This window comes from Aspergillus pseudotamarii (genome assembly GCF_009193445.1).
Source record: "Aspergillus pseudotamarii strain CBS 117625 unplaced genomic scaffold BDV38scaffold_87, whole genome shotgun sequence".
NCBI lineage: Eukaryota > Fungi > Ascomycota > Eurotiomycetes > Eurotiales > Aspergillaceae > Aspergillus > Aspergillus pseudotamarii.
In genome coordinates, this window is record NW_022475101.1 from 15990 (window position 1) to 39130 (window position 23141).

Sequence of the window (23141 nt, forward strand, 5' to 3'; positions counted from 1 at the left end):
TTTCTGCGTGAACAAGCATGCAAGGCTAATCGGGTCGTGCCGAAGGGGAACAAGGGTTGCTGCCTGTGTCTCAGATCGAAGCAGGCCGGTCTAGTTCGCCCTTCAGATAAAGAAAGTATGAACTTTTGTCTTTCGTTCATTTCTCAACCATGAATGGAATAGCGGGACATATAACGGTCGGAAGTGTCGTCACATCCTCCACACGAGACGTAATGCCGAGGATATATAGTCAAAAAGCAAGCGCAGAAAAAAAGTCGAGTTCAAATGGGTTCGTCACCGACAACGGGAATCGCTGGATGATACGCCCCACGTAGGGGATTTCCAGTAACTGCCTGTGGAGTGCTTGGAGACGGACCCTGGCGAGTTCGATCCGTTGGTGTATACATATTCACCGTCGACGTACTGGACACCTGAGAATGTGCTGCGATGTTTGCGACGAGCATAGCGCTGCTCTAGGCGATAAAGTTCGATTTCTAAGCAGAATAGCTGTTAGTAATGGGGCTTTAATTCGAACAGTTGTGACCATTTCTCTCTGCGAGTCTGAGGAGACATACTTGCTTGTAACTTCTCGAAGAGACCCATTGTGTATGTAAAGATTGCGAAGAAAAACTTCTGACCCTGTTGGTATTCCACTGGTACTCGATTAAACGGTTAATTGGATTGGTTTCTGAGTTGGTATGAGGAGATGGTTCGACAGGTGATCAAGGAATTGCGACGCTGCAAACGGAAGTAGTCGCTGGTTTCGGGAGGGAACGTTGGTAATGGTAACAGATAATGATTGTAGACAAGAGCTTATTGCTTTGCTAGAAATGCCGACAACATGAATTAGCGAAAAGCTACAATGATGGCAACGGTCGGCTTGGTAGTTTTATTCGATTATGCTCAGGAGAACGGCATAGAGCAGGAGGGCCGAACAAAGGCGACAATGCCTTACCTGGTGGAGCTATTGTATAGTTCTATAGTAGAAAAAAAGAGTGAGAAGAGGTATCAGATACCAGGACTGTGAGGCGGAGACCAATTGCCAGATGAAGAAGAGAGAAAAAGAAAAGAAGAGAAAGAAGTTGGGAGACGGAGCGGAATCAATAATTCTTGGGGGGGAGCAAGCCGTGAGCAGGAGGGCAAACACTCCAATGTGATGCAGCAACCAATAGTAATCTAATAATGAGTGGTTCAGAAAGGATAGTTGGTGTAGCGTCAAAAAAGACTGATGGGTGAAGGAATGTGGGTAATTCGACGAATGACGTGGTGCGTCAATAAGCCACTAAAACTATGCATGCGACCACAAGACAAAGAAAGACAGAAAGAAAGAAAATCGCATGAGTAAGATGGAACGGTGAAGAGGGGGAAACAGACAAAAAGAAAGGAAAGGAAAAGAAGATGGGTCACAGAAGAAGCGAAGTTTTGACGGGTCTAGAAAGACCGGTCGTCGCCTGGCGGATGGTCACTGAACCGAGAGGGGCAAAAAACGTGGGTTGGGGTTCGCCACTAGTCCACTTCCGGTTTAGCCAGGGGTCGGCCCCGTCCTCGGGCCGTCAGTTGGCCCGAATCAATGCTCATAATCTGATATTAATCCCGCACTAACAGGCCGACTATGTCCTATTATGTTCACTAGACTCACTCTAACACCCCTGAACGCGTTCTAGTTCCTTGGTTATCTATCTGAGACAGCGTTCATGGCTTCGAGCAGTTCAAGCTCGCTCAATCATGGCATATGCCCCGGTCCTTCCGGGTTCGTTCGCATCATCCATGCGCTTGGAAGTATGGAGAACTTGGGACGGAGTACGGCACTATGATTGTTGATGTCCCATCGACTCGCGTGCCGCGTCGCTGATTCGGCACTGTTCCTAGATCTCCACATAAAACTGGACCAAACTTTGCCCTTTGTTTCTCAAAAAACGGTACCGAATGCAGCTTTAATTCGGCTAATATTTCATCACTAGGACTAGGAAATTTTTGGTACTGCATACAGTCTGACATCCGACACTATAGATACGTAATCCTGGGACAACTTCAAAGAGCTTACAAGAAAAAAAAAGGTCTATAGACATAGAACCTTCACTGTGTACAAAATAAATTGACGCAAAATTGAACCAGCAACTACCCAACTCCCGAGTCTAGTTCTCTAAACGGCTCACTTTTGTCTAGATTCTGGCAGCACCTCTTGCCCAGCACCTTCCTCAAGCTCGGCATTACCTTCGTTCTCTGCATCTTGCGCGAAAGACATTTCTTGGGCTATATAATGTAGGTGGTATGTTAGCTTTCGGTTCAGTTGGTTAAACAGAAGCAAATGACGGGCTCCTTACCGTTCCAAAGCTCAGCATATATGCCGTCAAGCTCAAGAAGTTCACGATGCGACCCTGTTTCTGCCACGCGGCCCTCCTTTAGCACAAGGATCTGGTCGCTATCACAAATTGTTCGCAATCGATGAGCTACAAAAACGCTTGTGCGCGCTTTGTCTTTGAGGATGCTGTTAATGTTCTGTAGTAAAGCCTGTTCCGTGTATGTGTCGAGAGCCGATGTCTGTATTGGTCAGTTAGTTACTCGTCGGGTATAGTATATACTAACGAGGACTTACAGCTTCATCGAAAAACAGGAGTTCTGGGTCCTTCAATATCAGTCGTGAGATAGCTAACCGCTGCTTTTCACCACCGGATATCATCATTCCGCGTTCACCAACAGCGGTCTTATATCCCTCGGGAAGCTTCTCAATCAGTTCGTGGATGTGCGCCCGCTGTGCAGCCTTGCGCACTTCTTCATCTGTAGCGTCAATTCTTCCGTAGCGAATGTTGTGTGCGATAGAGTCATTGAAGAGCGGGGTATCCTGGGGCACAACACCAATGGCTTTCCGTAAGCTTTCAAGAGTCACATCCCGCACGTCCTGACCATCGACTAGAATGCGGCCCTCTTGGACATCATAGTACCGGAACAGTAGTCTCAGGATCGTTGACTTGCCGCAGCCACTGGGTCCCACGATAGCAAACTTCTGGCCAGCAGGAATCGTAAAGCTTGCATTCTTGAGAATAGGGCGGTCCGGGTGATAGCCAAAAGTCACATTCTCGAACTTGATCTCCCCTCCGCGGTGGAGCTGTAGAGGTTTCGCATCTGGCCTTTCCGTGATGTTCACATTGACCTTCTGTAGGTTGAACAAGGTCTCCATGTCTAGCAAGGACTGACGTAATTCACGGTACACAGAGCCAAGAAAGTTTAGAGGCACGGACAGCTGGAAGACAAGCTGGTTGACCATCACCAGGTCTCCAACAGTCAACGAACCACTGGCGACTCCATTTGCTGCGAGGTACATCATGCCGGCAAGCGCACTTGAGAAAATCATGTTCTGACCGGAATTGAGAAAAGCCAACGACGTTGTCACCTTGATAGAGGCGTCCTCATAAGCTTTAAGTGCCTTATCGTACCGTGCGACCTCGAATTTCTCATTGTTAAAGTACTTGACAGCCTCGTAGTTGATCAGAGAATCTACGGCTACTGTGGCACCGCGATTATCTGCAGCATTGGCCTGTTTTCGGAACTTGGTTCTCCATGCAGTAGTTGTTATTGTGAAAGCACTGTATGCTACCATGGTCGCAGCCGTGATCGCAGCAAATTGTGCACCATATTGGTATGTCTGTCAATGTGTCAGCAACAGTCCAGGTTTATGATGTGTACGTTTGTACTGTACCAAGATTCCGCAGACAAGAGAAATCTCCAGAGCAGTAGGAACAACGTGGAAGACCATTGATGTCAGTAGGAAGCTGATGCCTTTCGTTCCGCGATCAATTGCCCGAGTCAAGCCACCGGTTTGTCTGCTAAGGTGGAAATTGAGATCTAGTCGTAAGAGATGCTCGAATACATTCCGTGCAACTCTGCGGATTGCCTTCTGGGCAACACTAGCAAACACGGCGTTTCGAAGTTCTTGGAAAAGTGTAGCGCCAATCCTGGTAACACCATCTGGATTACTGCAGTTAGACAGGGGTACTGCGTTGTATGTGCATGCTTCACTTACAAGCTATGATCATAGAGCCCGCAACAGTATAGGCCGTTCCGCCGATTGCGGCGAAGTCCACATTCATCGAGTCGACAATGCTCTTGAAATAGAATGGCACATTTACGTTGAGAATCTGAACCCACAATGTAAGCTCCAATTACTGACACTAGGATAACTACAGAATCATCACTTACCTTTGCTCCAACCAGTAACGACAGGGCAGTTCCGACGCGCAGCTTCGTGCCCCAATCATCCTATAGAATCACAATTAACGCCAAACGTTTTCCAACCCACGACGGCCGCTCCAGGCCTTACCTTGGGCCAGAGGTATTTGGCCATTTCTTTCATGATTGCCCAATCTGCCTTCCTTTGTTCCTTCTTTCCCACCGTAGTCTCGCTCAGAAGATCTCTCTTCGGCTTGCCTGCGGCATTCTGGGCATTCTTCGTTTTCCGGTCCGGTGATTGAGGGGGAAGCGGAGAAGCGGAACTGGGTGTCTTTGGTGGCGAGGAAGGTTCTGAAGTAGCATCTTTGTTCAATAGGCCTTTGCCCGTCGAGAATGCTCTGAACTGGATGCTATGTCGTGTAGCTATCCGCGGCGTGGAGCGCGGGACTGCGGGACCGCGATGTGCGAAGCGCCCGGGGACACGGAGGCACGGCGGTCGGGCTGCCCTGGGCAGCATGATGGTGAAATAAATATCGCAGTGACCGAGAGAACGCGAGAACTTTGCTTTTATTCAAGGAACCATCGTAATCGTGGTGAAGCTGCTGTGGAACTGCTGTCTCGTGAGGACCGCCGGGTTCGGAGGAAAAAGGTTCGGAAGTAAATGATGACTTCACAGCTCGATATCCCGAGGAATTGCTTGCCTCTTTTGCGATGGACGGAGATCTGGTCGAAAGTAAATAGATTTTTCCAACCAGCAGATGAAGACGAATGTGTCCTTCGCAGAGATTATTCAATGAAGCAAGGTAATTGGCAAAGGATTATGAAATAGCACCAATTGCGGCGGATCTGTCGCAATCGCAATCGCAATCGCCGAATCCATAACCCTCAAGGTAGTATTGATTTCAATCTTACCGATCGGTGGTAATTACAGTACTTGGCGTACATAAACCACGCAAGTTTGCGGCATTTTCTGTGTACCTGTTCGTTCTGTTGCGGCATTTATATAACCTTTTCTTGAAATTGAAAACTCTCGCATCGTGTGTGGCCTAGTAGTTAATTCACTGTGTGTGTGTGAAGCTAATTCGATCCTCAAGTACTCGCTCTGTATCGCTTTGGGCTTCATTCATTCGTTCCTGTCGAATCTTGCCTCGTGATGGGAGTGAATCGAAAAGGCTATCATAATGCTACTTTTATAGTAACTCTGGCGAGGAAGTGCTAAATAGGCCATAGAGAATCGAGAAGCCGTGTACTTGGTTTCGAGTATGAACCTAGAAAGACTGGCTTTGGAGCTGACATCTCTGTCCTATAAAATTAGTAAGCGATGTATGTTGAGTGTACAAATCTCAAAAGAGGACTGCTTGTGCTCATGAGTTGAGCTGAACTTGAAACTGTTGGGGAAAATAAAAACGAAACACGAATTGGATCGCTACATATTAATAATTAAACTAGCTACCATACATATCCTTCGTCAACTACCTGACTCTACTTCTTCACCCAGATGTTATCATCCCCGTAACCATTGGCAATCCACGACTGGGGGAAGTATGACTCCAGAACTGTCTGTACGTAAGACTTGTCATCCACACACATATCTCCCCCACTCGGTCCAATATGTGAGCAATGCTCTGTTGGTCGATACTGCACCATATGCTTGTGTACCTCCCGGCAAAGCAAGGTATCTCTTCCCAACTCATATGGGTCCCCGAACCTCTTCTCCTTCGTCAAGACTTGCATGCATTGTTCTTGACTATCATACTGCTTATTATCACCCGTGCAGTACTTGTCACTCGTCTCACAGATAGCTTTCGCCAGCATCTCAGTCAATGTGCTCTTGACAACAGCTGGATCCATCGTATTGAACTTCACCGCCGCAGCCTCGAACAGTGTCTTTACGAACCAGTCGAACCAACGGAAAGTAGCATCGTATTGGGTGACCTTGCCATCTTTATTGAAGGCCATCCACGAGTCAACAGTAAGCGGGAGAAGAACATCAAACGAAGTCGAGTTGAAAGTGATCACTGTCGTAGCCGAGGCCATGTTCTGGTTGGCGACGAACTGTGTGATGGTGTAGTTAATCGCGACACCAGTCAAACTGAGGGAGTCTGGCTGTGAGAAAAGCCCGAAGATGTATTCATTGTTCAGTTCTCGGCCGGGAAAGGTACGTGTAATATCGACACGTCCTTGGACCTTGTTTCTATTAGTATCTATACATATATAGGGAGGTTTAGACTAGGGTTTGGAGTGTACATCTTCCGTGAACACGGAGTTATCCGTTGCGTTTATTTGCTTTAGATTAGCTGGGTAGAGGAAGTTCGTCCAGATATTGTTTTCCAAGGACCAGAGTTTGTCAAAACCGAGATCGGGAGGATCTGCCGCTGCAATGATGGCAGGGAGACATGAAACTGCTGCGAAGACGAGAGAGCGCATGGTGAAGATATCAATGTCTTGTCTTTGAAAATGCCTCTAGGGATCGATGTACATGTCGGATACGAAAGGATTTATATACGCCACTTCTGTGCAAACATGGTCTTCAAGTCAGACAAAACGGTCAGGGGCTAGTCATTTTGAATCACAAATTGAGTCTGGAATGCTATATTATCAGCTGGCCTGGGACTTGGCAATCTGACATGTATTCGTGGCGCATCTGAAATACGGACCAGAGCTAGGAATGCATTTGCCTCCTAGGATCTATCCCTTGCTTAGATCTTCCTTGGAACATATATTGCCCCACGTAAGCACGTCCTTTTGATTTGCTGAAAAGTGGCTCTGGGGAGTCACTAGCTTGCATTCTGTTCCATAATGTTCTCTGTTTGGTCGTCGGGTTGTGAATTTTCATCGTCGAAAAGGTTATTGTGGCGGTAGCATTATGAGCAACAGAGACCTGATCAGTCCGTAAGACGAATGAGACCCGAGCGATCCACTATCTTGGTGATCAAGTGGATGCTTTGCATAGGATATGCAGCTTCTTCTAGCTTCACACACAGGGGGCACTATAGTCTAAGCCCTCCTATTGCTTATGGAGACATGTGGTTAGTCCGAATTTGGTAGGTGACAACCCAAGCTGAAGGGATAACAAAGATGTGAAGAAGATTTACTCCTTGCAACAGTATAAGACATGTCTGATGCTTATGCTACATGCATAAGTAGAGTAGGACCTGCGCAGCAATAAGCCAGAGTCCGAACCAATAGTATCCAACACGAATTACTTCTCTATTTGTCCGTAAGCAAGTTCAAGGAAGATTCGGATGTAGAGATCCATCTCTTGTATCGCACTCTTCACAGCAGGATCAGCAGCAAAGCTACAATGTAGAAGAAGTACAGATGAGTGGCTATTTTAAAGACAGACGCAGAATGAAGTCAATAACAATATAGAATGACATGTTCACGTTTTCATTGTGCCAGGTGTTGTCCCGTGGCTCTTGGGAATGGTCATGAATAAGGGTCCATACTGTCTTCTACTGGAAGAACAGGATTCGGTCCGTTCCACCTATGAATACTTCCGGGCAGCCTCGTATTCTAGAAAAAAGCAAACACTTAGCTCAGTCTTGATTCTTACGTCAGATGTCGCCAATCATAGTCTCGTTGAGCGAGCTGTGGTTCGAATCATCAGCCGCGGAAGCCTGGAAAGCTGCTCACTGGATTCGCGGCGACCGAAGTCAATAATGTGACCAGTACTCATATGACCTGAGCTGAGCAGGAACATCGCATTAAGAACAGTGAATACTCATTGGCTGCACAATACTAGTAGAACAAGTGGATAGGATTTCTTTCGCTTTGGGCTATTGGGGGAAAAAGCAATCTGCACAGGAACGGGATGGAGACTTGGATAGGTAAGTGATCTGCGTAGCTCAACGTACCGGTAGTACTGGTACGAAGAGACATTCATCAAGTCATGTTGTAATCAGTCTCATGAATCATTGTATGACCACCATCGAACGATATGACACGAGTAAACATTATATAGTGACACTATTATCCGAAAACATGAGTTTCAGATTAACTTGATAATCTTAATCAACCTTAAAAAGTTGACTCTATTTACTCCAATATAATACGCGCTCAAAATTCATGGCCATAGACCTAATGTAGCCTATGATAGCAAAAGGATGAATACATCCATAGTATACTTAACTAGCTGCACTAACAGCCCAAGATTGTCACAACTCATGATTGTCATATCAACTGCTTTGAACATACAGACGGTGTAGAACATGATGCTTGTAAGAATTATAGGTCAGTGACTTATGTACTGGAATACCGCAGACACATCTCTCTCCCCGGTCTCCTGGCGCATCAGCAGGTCCTGGATCTTGCTGAGGGCACCCTTCTCTCCATCATTAACAAGGTGGTTCCAGGTGCTGGTATCGCCATACAGCATAGCCTGCGCCTTGATGAATTGCGTTCCATCCGGTCTGCATCTCTTGCATTTGAAGGTGTCATGTGTGTCACTTCGAGTTTCCGGTTTGAATTGGAATAGTTCGCGGAGAGACTCCAAAGAAAAATGCCGCTCAACATCCTCCGCTGAATCCACAACGCATGAGGACAGCGATTGCTTATGAGACTGCCGTTGAAAGATCTTTTCCTCAATTGAGCCAGTCGCGATAAATCTGTACACGAAACAGTCTTTCTTTTGACCATCACGCCAAACTCGCGCCAATGCTTGTTGGTCAGCAGCTGGGTTCCAATCTGGGTCAAACAGCACGAGGCGATTGGCACCTATTAAATTGAGGCCACATCCACCGGCTTTGCTGCTGAGGAGAAATACAAACTCTTCCCCGTCCGGGTTGTTAAATTTGTCGACGAGCTTTTGCCGCTTATTCACATTCATGGTACCGTCCAGTCTCAATGAGCCATAACCCCTCGATCTGCATAGCTTTTCGAACAGGTCAAGTGTCTGAGTGTAGTTACTGATGAGAACAATTTTATCGTTAGTATCCTGGCGTATGCGTGCAAGCATTCGATCCAAAACCATCATTTTCCCGGAATACCAAGACTTGATATCGCGGTCACGCCCTCTTGCCTCAGGCGGCACATAATCCTCTGGGAATGCGAATTCGCATCCGGGAAGGTCGGTGGAGAGGTTTAGTAGATCAGGGTGGTTGCAGAGCTTTTTCAAAAGGCCAATTGCCTTAAGCGGTTGGCTTCCTTTGCCCTTGAGCAAGCTCCTAATCTCTGGGCTCTGAATGAAGTGGTTATAGAGGTCGAGTTGAAATTGAGATAAATTGCAAAAGACAACATGCTCATACTTGACTGGCAAGTACTTCGTCAATATATCATTTGTTCGGCGGATAATGAATTTGTTGACGATGGTTGAGAGCTCAGCTAGACATTCATCGCCTTTCTTTTTGTCTTCTTCCGACCCGGCAGCATCCCTTCCTCTGAGAATAGGTAATTCAAACCTTTTCCGAAATTCATTCTGCGACCCTAATAAATCTGGGTTGGCAAAGTTGAGCAGGGCGAAATATTCCGAAAGGTCGTTTTGAATAGGGGTTCCTGACAAGATAACACGACGTTGCACATTTAGACTGTTGAGTGCAGTCCATGTCAAACTATCCTTATTTTTGAGCCGATGACCTTCATCGCAAAGAAGTAGCCCTATGGGACTGTCCTTTAATGCCTCAACATACATCCTAAGCGTTTCGTAGGACACAATGAGCACAGGTCTTACAACGGCGCGACCGGAAGCAATAGCCCATTGCTTGATCTGAGATGTGAGTTCTGTCTTCGAAGATTTACCATCCACCGCAAAAGGAGTGACGGCATCTTTACCCAGCCATTTCACTGTGATTGTTAGCAGGCATTCAAACCTTCAGAGCGCACTACCTACCAAGCTCATTGGCCCAGTTGCCAACCAAACTTGAGGGACAAGCAATGATACACTTTTGGATAAGGGTCTTGCCTGCCTCAGGAGACTGCTTAAGCAATGTCCACATCAATGAGATGCATTGAAGCTATCGCCGTCAGTCGGGCCTACTACTCTGAAGGGTCTTTTGGCCATACCGTTTTTCCTAGTCCCATTCCATCCGCCATTATACATCCGTGTGCGTTTTTATCGACCATGCCGGTTGTGCAGCGGTATAAAAACTAGGGGACAGTTATCGTTAGTCTAACGTCGCAGGAGAGCATTGACTGGAACCGTCATGTTACCTTTACACCTTCAATTTGATGTGGACGTAGAACCTTTGCCAGCCTTGGATCTATCACGACTGGAACTTTTGGACCAGTTTCAACCTTTTTCTTGAGACCAAGTATGTCTGCTAAGCTCTTGTGCACAAGGGGGGCGTCTAACTTGGGCTGTTGTTCTTCTGGCTTTCCATCTTCTGGTGACTTCGCTTCAGTGCTTTCATCGACATCATCGACAGTCGGGTCATACAGCACTATCGCAAATTCTCCGCTAGGATCATGTAGAGGTTTCACAACAAATGTAGCACCTTGTCGCATCCCCAAAGTTGGCGCTGGTCTAGCGCCATTGTAGCTGTTAACCGCCTTGTTGATTAGAGGTATCTTGAATCGTTGTTTAAATGTTGTCTCTTTATCTTTAGGTTTGAACACAGGAAATCTATTCACATCTCTGGTGGCGAGTGCTAAGCGTTCCTCGTTGGAATAAGGCTTTTCACTATTATCGTCCACAGCTTCGTCAGCCCCCGCATAGTTCACTTTTCTTCGTTTCCTCGCAGGTTTATCGGAAGTCCGTGTGGGTGTAGCAGATCCAGGACATTTGAATGGTTTCGATAGGCGGTCAATGGACTTCGAGGACGGGGTCTGGAGGGTTTTGGATAACGGGGTGTTTCCGCCATCTTCCCTTGCAATCGGTCGTGGTCGATACCTTGAGAAGTTAGCGATTTATAGCATCAGGAAACTAAACGAATATTCGTCTTACATTAAAGGTAGCGGTGCTATCCAGACCTTTCTAATATACGTACTAATAGGTGGGTTGAAGTCTGGCAGTCAATGTTACTTCCATAGTCATGAACAACGCGTTGCCACCTCTTGGCGCGTTTCCCTGTGATTGCCTAAACACCAAAGTATCACGCTATCACGTGCTGATACCAGTGCTACTATGGAACCCCGCCACTCTGACGAGCACTAACATCAGATGAAAGAAATGAAATAACCTTATACTACCGACTACTGTTCAGAGGTCGAAGTTTGATCTCATGTCCTCAGACTTCTGGGCTGGCTACCTTAGTGGGGCCATCGGGATCATCATCGGAAATCCTCTGGATCTTATTAAAGTTCGATTACAAGCAAGTCGTGCTACAGATGCAGCTGCAACATTTCCGCACCGGCACTTGAGCCGCTTTGAGAGCACCAGCTCCCTCGTGCGAGGTTTGGCAGCCACTGTAAAGTTCCCAGACTAGGCACATTAACTTACCTCTATATTAGGTGCTGCGGCTCCAATTCTTGGATATGGGGCTCTAAACGCTATACTTTTTGTTGCCTATAACCGGTCATTGATGCTCTTGGACAGTTCTGTGATAGATCCCACAGACCCTCAAGGAATTACACTGTATAAATTATGGCTTGCTGGTGCTGCAGGCGGAGTGGCCAGCTGGACTGTGTCGTCTCCGACTGAGTTTATCAAATGCCGAACGCAACTTGACACACGCCCGGGAGTGTCTTCTTGGACCGTCACCAGAGATATTGTCAGGACCCTTGGCTGGAGGGGGCTTTATTTCGGAGGAGCCATAACCTGTGCTCGAGACTCTATTGGCTATGGATTTTAGTACGCACAATGTTTCCCCGGATCTCCCCCCCGCATGTTCTAGTTTGAGCGCACCATTAATTATATCGACACAGTTTTTGGACTTATGAGTATTGTAAACGTCTGATGGCCTCTAAGGACGACAATGCACAGCAAGCGGCAATGAAAGTACTCCTGTGCGGTGGTGTTGCTGGAGTAGCTACGTGGGCTTCAGTTTATCCGCTGGACATGATCAAGACCAGATTGCAGGCGCAGGGGCTCCCATCACGCCCTGAAGACCAGCCTCTGGTGCAGTCTCGAAATGAGAGACAGACGCTGAACAGTTTTCAGCTCGCTAGGGAGACATATCGGACAGAAGGGCTGAAGGCCTTCTATCGTGGGTTAGGAATATGCAGTGTAAGGGCATTCATAGTAAATGCTGTCCAGGTATGTTTTTCCACGTATACACATCAGGGCCACAGCTAATCAATGCAATGTACGTAACAGTGGGCAAGCTACGAGTGGCTCATGAGATATCTCAACAACCCATGGAATCAGACACATGCACAAGTTTCATAAATAGGGATATACTCCGGAGTAGATCGTCTACAAAAATTAAGTTATGTCTATGTATTGCGACTTGTAAGTAATACTCGCCCTAACTAAATAGTGGCCGGTTAGAGTGGAGCTCAATATACGAATATCCGAGAAACGGCGATTCCGATCGGGTCACCGCAAGACGGAATCAGCGTACTCGGTAAATCGGGCGCCAAACTCTGGCGGTTTTCGGCGCATGTGGTTTCACGTGTTTCATGTGACCCTGCCAATTTCTGATTGGCTGAAAGGACTTGAGCTATGCAACCAATAGCATTGTCTTCAAGACAACATCAACCTTCGAAGGATGAATTTTTCTTCTGTGGCTTCTCGTTCAGCCTGTCCAAGAGACATACCCCCTCCATATTGGCGATGTATATCAAATAGTCGCTGATGCTCATAAATCGCGTAGTAGTCGTAGAAAATTATTCCTCCATGTCGACCACAGTTTCTCCCGAACGCAGGCCGTTGTCAGTGCCTAAACCCACAGCGGCTTCAGCGACCTTCTGTGTATGAGGTTCTTCGCGTAGGAGGCGAATTCTATATACACAAGATGTGCTCGAGTCAGCTTCAGGTTGCGTACAAATGCTGGCGCCCAGATCGTGCGAGTCAATCACTGACCTTCGTTTATGGTTTTTACCCTTTGTGTGGGCAACCAGGTTATGTTCACTCTCAAACCATTTTGAGCACTCGACGCAATAATGCTTTCCAAGCCCTGGTAGATCCTCTGGGTCCTTGGTGGCTTTGTACTGCGCAAGGTGTTTGGGGGATTCGATATCGGCTCGAACCTGATCGTAATCCCTGTAGATATCACTCGAGTCAGAATGCTTTTGTAAAACCCTAAGATGTAGACAATAGCTGGGGGTTGTAGTACCTTGTCCTGCGCTTTGTCTTAATTCTTCTCAAAGCGCCCATTTTGGATACCTATCTACCAGAACCAGCCTGCAGGTACTTCTTTTTTTTTTGGCGTCGCAAAGTATTATCACCGATATACGGAACGATGCTAAAGCTTTAGTTTTTGCGAGAGCGGGTCAACTATCTCAAAATTTCCGCCATTGTGTGCGCGAAAAGAATTTGGTGAAACATGTCGCTCCTCATTGGCCGAAAGCCCGTTGGCTTGGCACCGGTCCGCGGGATGGATGACCATCGGTAGGCCTCGGCTCTGGCTCGGCTCTGTCAGCATGCTGGGGTCGCCGTTACATCCATCTTTCGCAGGTCGTATTTTATGACGTTTCCATTTTTTCGGCACATTGCTCCGGAACAGCATCACCCAGTTGCGTTTTAGGAGAAATAAGACGGCAGAGACCCAATCAAGTTACTCCAGTAACGAGGATCTTCTCATTCAGCGAGCAGTATCGCCTTGACCCTGCAATGAAATGATCTTAGAAATTTTCGCACTTTGCCACATTACGCTGCCCCCTGTAGAAGCTGCCGACAGCGTTGGATGTCTCGAAATGTCAAAAGCTGCATCTATGATGTACTCCGAGTACTATAGCTCAAGTTTGATGTAATCAGTCATGCATGATTGGTCTATCATGATCTCCGCTCACATGCGTTGGTTCACTGACTGCGCTTGTATTATTACCATGTAACCAGACACGGGTAAACGTTAAGGTATGGAGGTAGAGCTATTCTAAGTATCAAAAGGCCACATGGAAATTTGTCGCGACCACTAAGAGAGAGCGCTTTTCGAATCGATGGGAAACTTTAGGTCCCGATTAATGACAATATGGGTCCTGAAAAATGAATGCGTGTAGGTAAGCCGAATATTGAAGCTCTCGACAGGGTAAAGAAAGGGGGGGGGCAATCGCGGGTTGCCCAGCCACTTCCTTGTGTCCGGTCGCATGCTTAGTTTGGGTCCCAAGTGTCCCGAATGCGTAAGGCCCCTGTATTGTCACGAGCGGTTACGGGTCCTGTTCGCCGGTTCAGTAATGGCTACTGTAAAGCAAGAATTCTTTCCCACTCTAAAAAACACCAGAGCTTCCTTTTTATCTGCTCCATTTTCCCTTCTCTTCTGACCTCTTTCTTCTCTCTTTACTCTCCACTCCATCTTTGCTACTTCCAACTGTTGAAGTTAGCTCTTCTTGGATGTGTTGCGGCCTTGCTCACCTCGCATAGAGAGCTTTCAAAATGATCTCCACAAGGCTCGCGCGCATGGGTGCGCTGGTAAGTCGTCCTGGATATGTGGCTTCGTCCAGCATCGCGGCGCCTGCATCGTCTCCAATTCGATGCTAGGGTTTCCGGCTGATTTACTCTTGAGGCATCTTGGACTAACATGGATCTCTTTCGCAGGCCCCCAAGTCCCGTCTTGTAAGAACACCCTGACTATTGTTCTCGCTTCTGCGAGAAATTGGGACCCCTATGGCACGGGTATCGAAATGGAACCTAACATATTTCACAGTTTCTCGGGGCCCGGGGTCTGGCCACCGCCAGCGAACACCCTCTCGACAAGAAGGTCGAGATGTCCAATGTTGAAAAGGTAAGCAATGAACAAGACTGTACTCTCGGCTACACCGGGAGAGTTGGCGATTACCCTATATGGATATCGGAATTTGCTGACGATGTTTCACAGGGCAACTACATCAACTACAAGTATGGCAGCACCTTTTACTTTCATAGCAGGATCCTGGCTCCTGTTTTGTTAATGCGCCATCTTGGTCCATTGACGCGGTGGCTAACATTTGTGCCAATTTTTTAGGAAGATGTCTGAGAACTTGGAAATCGTTCGCAAGCGTCTGAGCCGTCCTCTTACGTACGCCGAGAAGATCCTCTACTCTCACCTCGACAACCCCCATGAGCAGGATATCGAGCGCGGTACTTCCTACTTGAAGCTGCGCCCCGACCGTGTCGCTTGCCAGGATGCCACCGCCCAGATGGCTATCCTTCAGTTCATGTCGGCAGGCATGCCTTCCGTCGCTACCCCTACCACCGTCCACTGTGACCACTTGATTGAGGCTCAGGTTGGAGGTGACAAGGATTTGGCTCGTGCCAACGAGATCAACAAGGAGGTCTACGACTTCCTTGCCTCCGCTACTGCCAAGTATAACATTGGTTTCTGGAAGCCTGGCTCCGGTATTATTCACCAGATCGTTCTGGAGAACTACGCTTTCCCCGGTGGTCTGATGATCGGTACCGACTCTCACACTCCTAACGGTGGTGGTCTTGGTATGGCTGCCATTGGTGTTGGTGGTGCTGATGCCGTCGATGTGATGGCTGGTCTTCCCTGGGAACTTAAGGCTCCTAAGGTCATTGGTGTTAAGCTCACCGGTGAGCTGTCTGGATGGACCACTCCTAAGGGTAAGTTACACCGTCATTTCCTTGTAGGTGAAACGGAAGAAAGCTAATTGATTGTGTGTAGATATCATCCTTAAGGTCGCTGGCCTCCTCACTGTCAAGGGTGGTACTGGTGCTATCGTTGAGTACCACGGACCTGGTGTCAACTCTCTTTCTTGCACCGGTATGGGTACCATCTGTAACATGGGTGCTGAAATTGGTGCTACCACCTCTCTTTTCCCCTACAATGACCGCATGTACGACTACCTGAAGGCCACTAAGCGTCAGCACATTGGCGACTTCGCCAGGTCCTACGCCAAGGAGCTTCGCGAAGATGAGGGTGCCGAGTATGACCAGCTGATTGAGATCAACCTGTCTGAGCTGGAGCCTCACATCAACGGTCCCTTCACTCCCGATCTTGCTACCCCCATCTCCAAGTTCAAGGAGGCTGTCGAGGCCAACAAGTGGCCTGAAGAGCTCAAGGTCGGTCTCATCGGTTCTTGCACCAACTCCTCCTATGAGGACATGTCCCGTGCCGCTTCTATCGCCCAGGATGCCCTTGATCATGGCTTGAAGTCTAAGTCTCTCTTCACCATTACCCCCGGTTCTGAGCAGATTCGTGCCACTATCGAGCGTGATGGTCAGCTGCAGACCCTCGAGGAGTACGGTGGTGTCATCCTTGCCAACGCTTGCGGTCCTTGCATTGGACAGTGGGACCGTAAGGATGTTAAGAAGGGCGAGGCCAACTCTATCATCTCCTCCTACAACCGTAACTTCACTGGCCGTAACGACGCCAACCCCGCCACCCACTCCTTCGTCACCTCCCCCGACCTTGTCGTTGCCATGACTGTCGCCGGTACCCTCAAGTTCAACCCTCTCACCGATACCCTGAAGGACAAGGATGGCAAGGAGTTCAAGCTCAAGGCCCCCACCGGTGAGGGTCTCCCCGCTAAGGGCTACGACCCCGGTCGTAACACCTACCAAGCTCCTCCTGCGGACCGCTCCACTGTCAACGTCGCTGTCTCCCCTACCAGTGACCGTCTCCAGGTCCTCCAGGGATTCCAGGCCTGGGATGGCAAGGATGCCACTGACATTCCTATCCTCATCAAGTGCCAGGGCAAGACCACCACTGACCACATCTCCATGGCTGGCCCATGGTTGAAGTACCGTGGCCATCTTGACAACATCTCCAACAATATGCTCATTGGTGCCGTCAACGCCGAGAACGGTGAGGCTAACAAGATCAAGAACGCTTTCACTGGTGAATACGATGCTGTCCCTGCTACTGCCCGTGACTACAAGGCTCGTGGCGTCAAGTGGGTTGTCATTGGTGACTGGAACTACGGTGAGGGTAGCTCTCGTGAGCACGCTGCTCTGGAGCCGAGACACCTTGGTGGTCTTGCTATCATCACTCGCAGCTTCGCCCGTATCCACGAGACCAACCTGAAGAAGCAGGGTATGCTTCCTCTGACCTTCGCTGAGCCTGCCGACTATGACAAGATCCAGCCTGATGACAAGGTTGACCTGCTCTGCACCGAGCTTGAGGTCGGCAAGCCCATGACTCTCCGTGTCCATCCCAAGGATGGCAAGACCTTCGACGTCAAGCTCAACCACACCTTCAACGAGTCCCAAATCGAGTGGTTCAAGGACGGTTCTGCCCTCAACACCATGGCCCGCAAGGCTGATAACTAAATTTGCCGCAACGTGGGTTTAGCGCTGGGGTCAACATTGGTCCGTTTGTAAATTATACTGTATATGTTTCTGATCAAGGAGAAACATATCAGCTTAGTGCCTTGCCATGCGGCTTGTCACGTTGAGAATGAGTGGCAGCTCTGGGGATGATAGCAGCTGCTAATAGTACTTCTACGATGGGATATTGCGGAGTCGAGTTCAAAATTTAACGACCTGTTTACTTTGTTATCTCCACATTTGTTGGGCCCTTTTGAGTTTGGGTGGACTATATGAATATAGTCTTGTGTCTTTTTTTCCTATATCATCAAATGTATGTTAGGGACAGCAATCATACCATATTTCCTTTTTGTTCAGATTTATATTCTCTCATTCCATTCTGCCTGAACATTACTTTCTATAGCCCGATGAGCTGTAGATTAACATATGATGAATAGCTTGAGTAGTTCTCATTGCTAAATTTCGACATAGCTGACATAAGATCGCGTGCTCAGCCGAGGCTCAAACCTAAGCCCCGCTCTCGGCATGTAATTTCTACTATATCAATAAGATACGAAGTACTCCGTACGGATGTGAGATTGTCTTTGTTTCCTCATTAGTCAGTCGTGGTCAGTTGACATTGCGTGAATCAAAACCATATGCTTTCACCTAACAGGAAGATCTCATCTAGACCATTTCCGATTCACCCCGCTTGAGCAACCAAGGTTGAATAAAAAGCGTTCGGCGAATTCTGAGTGACGTTGGACACAGTGGTGCTGTTGGACGATCCTACTCTATCTAGCGTCGACTATGGTGTAGCCAAGTCCACAATTTGGAAGAACGGTGCCTTTTTTTCCTTTCGCGGGTTTGGACGCCCCATCGATCCGCTGATACCTATTACTCTCGATCAATATTTCTCTCCACTGCCCAACATTTTTTGCCCCGCGTTTGTCGACGAATCTAGACCTAGGGATAGCTGAAAGATAAGGCTCCGGACTCTCCGTTTCAATTTGATTTGACCCGGAGAACGTTCGTGCCCAACTATGGCGACTCAGCTCGTTCCTCTGCCGGAGGTGGAGAGACTCAGTGCTTCAGTGGTGCGGATACTTGGTGGTAATCCCGGAAAGGTAGGCTCGGACCATGTATTTTGATATTCCCCTAGTCTGGTGGCTGCGAATCAAAAATGCCCTTGGACTACCAGGACTTGATGCACATTCCGTGAAGCTCGATGAAATAAGAACCCACGTTGATTTGACGCTGTATATAGTTTACATTGCAGGGTGTGTCACTTCACCTTCTTCCAATGGGATTCGCAGCTTTTGGCCTAACAACATCGTTCAGGAACCAATACATATCTGATAGGTCGTGGACCTCAACGGATTCTAATTGACACGGGTGAAGGCAAGCCTTCCTGGGCCTCTCATCTGAAGACAATCCTGTCGGAAGAGAATGCCACCGTGCATAAAGCACTCTTGACGCACTGGCACCATGATCACGTCAATGGCATCCCTGACCTTCGCAAGCTTTGTCCTCAAGTCACTATCTACAAGAATCAACCAAACGAGGGGCAGAATGGTATTGAAGATGGACAGGTCTTCAGCGTAGAGGGAGCCACATTGAAAGCGTTCCATACACCGGGGCATACAGTTGATCATATGATATTTGTGCTAGAGGAAGAAGACGCGATTTTTACTGGTGACAGTAGGTACTCCCTTTCCCCCAGCACCTACCAGCTTGTGATATAGCCGTGCATAGCTGAACTAAAACCTACTAGACGTTCTGGGACATGGGACTGCGGTATTTGAAGATTTGACAGTGTATCTGTCCAGTCTACAGCGAATGCAAGACCGAGTGTCGGGACGCGGGTACCCCGGCCATGGAGCAGTGATTGAGAACGCAACGACAAAAATCACTGAATATATCAAGCATCGACAACAGCGAGAAGATGAGGTGATACGCGTTTTGCGTTATGGAAAACTTGATGTCCCCGATGATGAACTATCACCGGAGCGGAGGGCCTCTTGGACACCCCTTGAGATAGTGAAAGTGATCTACCATAACGTCCCGGAAAGCCTCCATCTGCCAGCGTCGCACGGGGTGCTGCAGGTGCTAATGAAGTTAGAAGCCGAGGGTAAGACAGCCCATGACACGGAGTCGGGAAAGTGGAGGCTGGAAACCGGGAAGTCTGCGCTATAAGCCCTCTTCATTATAGCTCTGTGTGACACTAGAATCCTGTCTATCTAATGACAATTCATACAACTATGAGTGCCTGGGCTTCATGACGCGCGGCTTGAGATTACTAAAAGTAGAAAGCATCGACGGCCGCTGCACAGCAGGGAAATTTACAGAAAAGCGCTGGGGAGCATGCCAGGTTTGCCTAGACTGTCTTTCATACATCAATCCTAGCACTATCAGAAGAGGTCTGGTTGTTGTTGTTGGTGGTGGTGGTGGTGGTGGTTTTTTTTTTTTTTTTGGCTGGAAAGACGCAACGTAAATGAACACTTTTGGCCCAGTCTGGACCTGTCAGAAGTGTACTTGGAGGTGTGGGCTATATAACGCCACCTTGAGAGAAAAGACTAGTAAATTATGGGGGGAAAAAAAAAAAATTTAAAACCGAATAGAAAAAGTAAAGTAAGAAAAATAAAGACAAATGGGAAAACCAAAAAAGCAAAAAGAGTTGCAGTACCATACATGACTTTACACTAGACTGAGGGGTTGGCATTACATTGCCAAATCGTCATCCGACCAGCCAGTGGGCTCGGCGCGCCTAAATCTTCCAAGCAGGAAAAAAAGGCATCAAGTGAATTTCCCTGTTGGATTAGGGTCATATAAACAGCTGAGGGGCCCCATCATCTTCCATGGGAGTGTTGGCATCATCCGCAATCGGTGAGTGGTTAACTTTCCGGGCCCGTGACCTCATTCATCATTCTTTATCCGTGCAAAACTAAATTTCTCCTTCCATTACAACATAACTTACTACCTACCTATCTTACTTGGTTCCTTTTCATGGGGAACCCCTTCTTCATATATATCAGAACTTGAATTCAAATCAAACTGCTACTATTCGCTATTGTCAAAGTAACCAACTGTCTTTTGTATATCCTTCTTAGTCGATGAACTTGCTAGTGAAGAGCGTGCACGATTCATACTACGATCACTCCAGCTCATCCTTATTACCCGACTGGAAACTTTGGGTCAGTTGGTCCGCGCGTCTGGTCGATTGCTGAGCTCTGAGGTCACTCTTTGCCCGTTTTCCCCCCACCGGACCGCCTTCTTGTACTTCACAAAAGCTCCCCGCCTTTTGTTGTAGGGCCGACATTTATTGTCATTTTAGCAGTGTTTGGTTTCACCGGCCAACTGTCTGATTGTTGGTTATCTTTGGGTTGCGGTAAAGCTATCAATCGTCGTTCTCATTTGGTATTGACTTGATTGTCTTTATATATTACCCCTCTTATTTCTTTCCTTAGTTCCTTTGCTATTCTTCCAACCTATTTTTTACTTTTCAACAGGTTTCTTTCTGAGAAACTCACCGTTCTCGATTTAATCTTATTCAACCTTTAAACCCGATTTCACCAACAATGCCTTCCCTCGAAGACGGTTCTAAGAATGACTCAAGACTGCTACTCATTTCAAATCGATTGCCGATTACGATAAAACGCTCCGAGGACGGCAAGTATGACTTTTCCATGTCTTCTGGTGGCTTGGTTAGCGGACTCAGTGGCCTTTCAAAATCCACTACGTTCCAATGGTATGGCTGGCCTGGCCTAGAGGTCCCCGAAGAAGAGATACCGGTGGTGAAGCAACGGTTGAAGGATGAGTACAATGCGGTTCCCGTATTTATCGATGATGAGCTCGCGGACCGGCACTACAACGGATTCTCCAGTTAGTACCTCTTCCCATGCATTTATAATGCAAACTCAAGTGCTTCGAGTTGCACCAAGTTGCTAATAAGTCTACTGTTACTCAGATTCTATTCTGTGGCCCCTTTTCCATTATCATCCTGGTGAAATCACCTTCGATGAATCTGCTTGGGACGCTTATAAGGATGCGAATCGACTATTCGCGCGGGCCGTCGCGAAAGAAGTCCAGGATGGCGACCTAATTTGGGTGCATGACTACCATTTGATGCTTCTTCCTGAAATGCTTCGAGAAGAAATCGGAGACCAGAAGCAGAATGTTAAGATTGGGTTCTTCCTCCATACCCCCTTCCCTAGCAGTGAGATTTACAGGATTCTTCCCGTCCGAAACGAGCTGTTGCTAGGGGTCCTCCATTGCGACCTCATAGGCTTCCACACTTACGACTATACAAGACATTTCCTGAGCGCTTGCTCGCGCTTATTGTACGTTGAAACCAGTCGTTACGTAAAAACGTGGGAGCTAATGATGGGCATCTAGGGGATTGGCGACGACTCCTAACGGCATAGAGTTCCAGGGCAAAATCATTGCCTGCGGAGCTTTCCCGATCGGGATTGACCCTGAGAAGTTCCAGGAGGGCCTTAAGAAAGAGAAAGTTCAGAAGCGGATTGCACAACTTGAGCAGAAGTTTCAAGGAGTGAAGCTTATGGTGGGTGTTGACCGTCTTGACTATATCAAGGGCGTTCCGCAAAAGCTGCATGCGCTGGAAGTGTTCCTTAGTGACCACCCTGAATGGGTTGGTAAAGTTGTCTTGGTCCAAGTTGCTGTCCCCAGTAGACAGGATGTCGAGGAGTATCAGAATTTGAGGGCTGTTGTCAACGAGCTGGTTGGTCGCATCAACGGGAAGTTTGGTGAGTGATTTTACTAGCAGGACATGATAACATATTGCTGACCTGATTAGGTACTGTGGAATTCATGCCAATCCACTTCCTACACAAGTCGGTCAATTTCGATGAACTGATTGCCCTATATGCTGTGTCGGACGCGTGCATTGTTTCGTCAACTCGGGATGGCATGAATCTGGTCGCGTACGAATATATTGCAGCTCAGCAAAAGCGGCACGGCGTTTTGGTCCTCTCAGAATTTGCTGGTGCAGCCCAGAGTCTCAATGGCAGTATCATTATTAACCCTTGGAACACCGAAGAACTAGCTAGTGCCTACCAGGAGGCTGTCACCATGAGCGACGAGCAAAGGGCTCTGAATTTCTCCAAGCTGGACAAATATGTCAATAAATATACGAGGTATGCACATGCACGACATTCGGACTGATGAACATCGCTAACCTATTTCAGTGCCTTCTGGGGCCAGTCATTCGTAACGGAATTGACGAGGATATCTACCCAATCTGCGGAGAAATTCCAGTCTAAAAGGGCTTCCCTGGCCGGCACGTACCACGAACAAGTGAACGGTGTAGAGTCCGAGGGATCGTCTTGATTATGCTCCAAAAAGACACCTAACGTCTATACTGTCTCATTTGGCGTATCAGAAGAGGAAACACAAAATTGTGTGACGAATTGCTTAGACCTTTTTATTGACAGTCTGTGAGCACTGGATGGCGTGAAATGATTTGTTGAGTTTGTTTTGCATTGGTTAAGATTCTCGGTCACTCATATGAAATCTCATAAGAGGGTAATATTGTACTTAGATTCCTGGGTCCGGGTCATGGATGGGTATAAAAGGTTGAGGTGTTGCTGGTGTACTGTACATTAAGCGTTCTGTCTAAGCTCTCAACTCAGCGTGTATTACCATCATTTATTTGTATTTGACAGACCGGAATAATATGTCATCGATCCGCTATTAGTGGCTCAGTTTTGGAAAGATCAACCTGACCTCCCTAATTGAACTGTATATGTTACATGGC

At 47.6% G+C, this 23141-nt stretch overlaps 10 protein-coding genes across 10 annotated transcripts; 4 read left to right on the forward strand and 6 right to left on the reverse strand.

Annotated features, from left to right (window-relative positions):
• Positions 1-273: 273 nt before the first annotated feature.
• On the reverse strand, positions 274-582 carry BDV38DRAFT_287904 (uncharacterized protein; the record flags this gene model as incomplete). Its single annotated transcript, XM_032060958.1, has 2 exons — positions 274-473; positions 555-582. 2 exons carry the CDS (start codon positions 580-582, stop codon positions 274-276), a joined length of 228 nt encoding a protein of 75 aa, XP_031908295.1.
• Positions 583-1686: 1104 nt separating this feature from the next.
• atm1 (ATP-binding cassette Fe/S cluster precursor transporter ATM1) lies at positions 1687-5008 on the reverse strand. The gene is made up of 7 exons (XM_032056041.1): positions 4298-5008; positions 4177-4236; positions 4001-4115; positions 3677-3945; positions 2576-3622; positions 2304-2520; positions 1687-2232 (listed from the first exon to the last, which is right to left on the reverse strand). The coding sequence occupies exons 1-7, from the start codon at positions 4661-4663 to the stop codon at positions 2132-2134; spliced, it is 2175 nt and encodes a 724-aa protein (XP_031908296.1). The 5' UTR covers positions 4664-5008; the 3' UTR covers positions 1687-2131.
• A 620-nt stretch (positions 5009-5628) lies between these two features.
• BDV38DRAFT_275255 (uncharacterized protein) lies at positions 5629-6573 on the reverse strand (the record flags this gene model as incomplete). The annotated part of the gene is made up of 2 exons (XM_032057987.1): positions 5629-6375; positions 6409-6573. The coding sequence occupies 2 exons, from the start codon at positions 6571-6573 to the stop codon at positions 5629-5631; spliced, it is 912 nt and encodes a 303-aa protein (XP_031908297.1).
• A 1779-nt stretch (positions 6574-8352) lies between these two features.
• On the reverse strand, positions 8353-11104 carry BDV38DRAFT_261810 (DNA-dependent ATPase RAD54). The gene is made up of 5 exons (XM_032056042.1): positions 11027-11104; positions 10294-10972; positions 10147-10230; positions 9974-10097; positions 8353-9927 (listed from the first exon to the last, which is right to left on the reverse strand). Coding segments are annotated over exons 1-5 (2436 nt in total). The 5' UTR covers positions 11029-11104; the 3' UTR covers positions 8353-8380.
• Positions 11105-11261: 157 nt separating this feature from the next.
• Positions 11262-12693, forward strand: BDV38DRAFT_214855 (putative mitochondrial carrier protein). The gene is made up of 4 exons (XM_032052684.1): positions 11262-11475; positions 11533-11872; positions 11947-12277; positions 12338-12693. Exons 1-4 carry the CDS (start codon positions 11304-11306, stop codon positions 12407-12409), a joined length of 915 nt encoding a protein of 304 aa, XP_031908299.1. The 5' UTR covers positions 11262-11303; the 3' UTR covers positions 12410-12693.
• BDV38DRAFT_214727 (putative C2H2 finger domain protein) lies at positions 12583-13717 on the reverse strand. Its single transcript, XM_032052683.1, has 3 exons — positions 13299-13717; positions 13046-13225; positions 12583-12964 (listed from the first exon to the last, which is right to left on the reverse strand). Exons 1-3 carry the CDS (start codon positions 13337-13339, stop codon positions 12850-12852), a joined length of 336 nt encoding a protein of 111 aa, XP_031908300.1. The 5' UTR covers positions 13340-13717; the 3' UTR covers positions 12583-12849.
• Positions 13376-14348, reverse strand: BDV38DRAFT_261815 (uncharacterized protein). The gene has a single exon (XM_032056043.1). The coding sequence runs from the start codon at positions 13689-13691 to the stop codon at positions 13428-13430; it is 264 nt and encodes an 87-aa protein (XP_031908301.1). The 5' UTR covers positions 13692-14348; the 3' UTR covers positions 13376-13427.
• A 206-nt stretch (positions 14349-14554) lies between these two features.
• Positions 14555-17389, forward strand: acoA (aconitate hydratase ACO1; the record flags this gene model as incomplete). The annotated part of the gene is made up of 6 exons (XM_032060959.1): positions 14555-14590; positions 14717-14734; positions 14826-14903; positions 14997-15016; positions 15123-15721; positions 15783-17389. 6 exons carry the CDS (start codon positions 14555-14557, stop codon positions 17387-17389), a joined length of 2358 nt encoding a protein of 785 aa, XP_031908302.1.
• A 758-nt stretch (positions 17390-18147) lies between these two features.
• BDV38DRAFT_214906 (putative metallo-beta-lactamase domain protein) lies at positions 18148-19593 on the forward strand. Its single transcript, XM_032052686.1, has 4 exons — positions 18148-18492; positions 18633-18645; positions 18707-19066; positions 19140-19593. The coding sequence occupies exons 1-4, from the start codon at positions 18409-18411 to the stop codon at positions 19559-19561; spliced, it is 879 nt and encodes a 292-aa protein (XP_031908303.1). The 5' UTR covers positions 18148-18408; the 3' UTR covers positions 19562-19593.
• Positions 19594-20943: 1350 nt separating this feature from the next.
• BDV38DRAFT_297101 (glycosyltransferase family 20 protein) lies at positions 20944-23075 on the forward strand (the record flags this gene model as incomplete). The annotated part of the gene is made up of 5 exons (XM_032063062.1): positions 20944-21247; positions 21333-21705; positions 21761-22131; positions 22182-22521; positions 22573-23075. The coding sequence occupies 5 exons, from the start codon at positions 20944-20946 to the stop codon at positions 22712-22714; spliced, it is 1530 nt and encodes a 509-aa protein (XP_031908304.1). The 3' UTR covers positions 22715-23075.
• Positions 23076-23141: the final 66 nt, after the last annotated feature.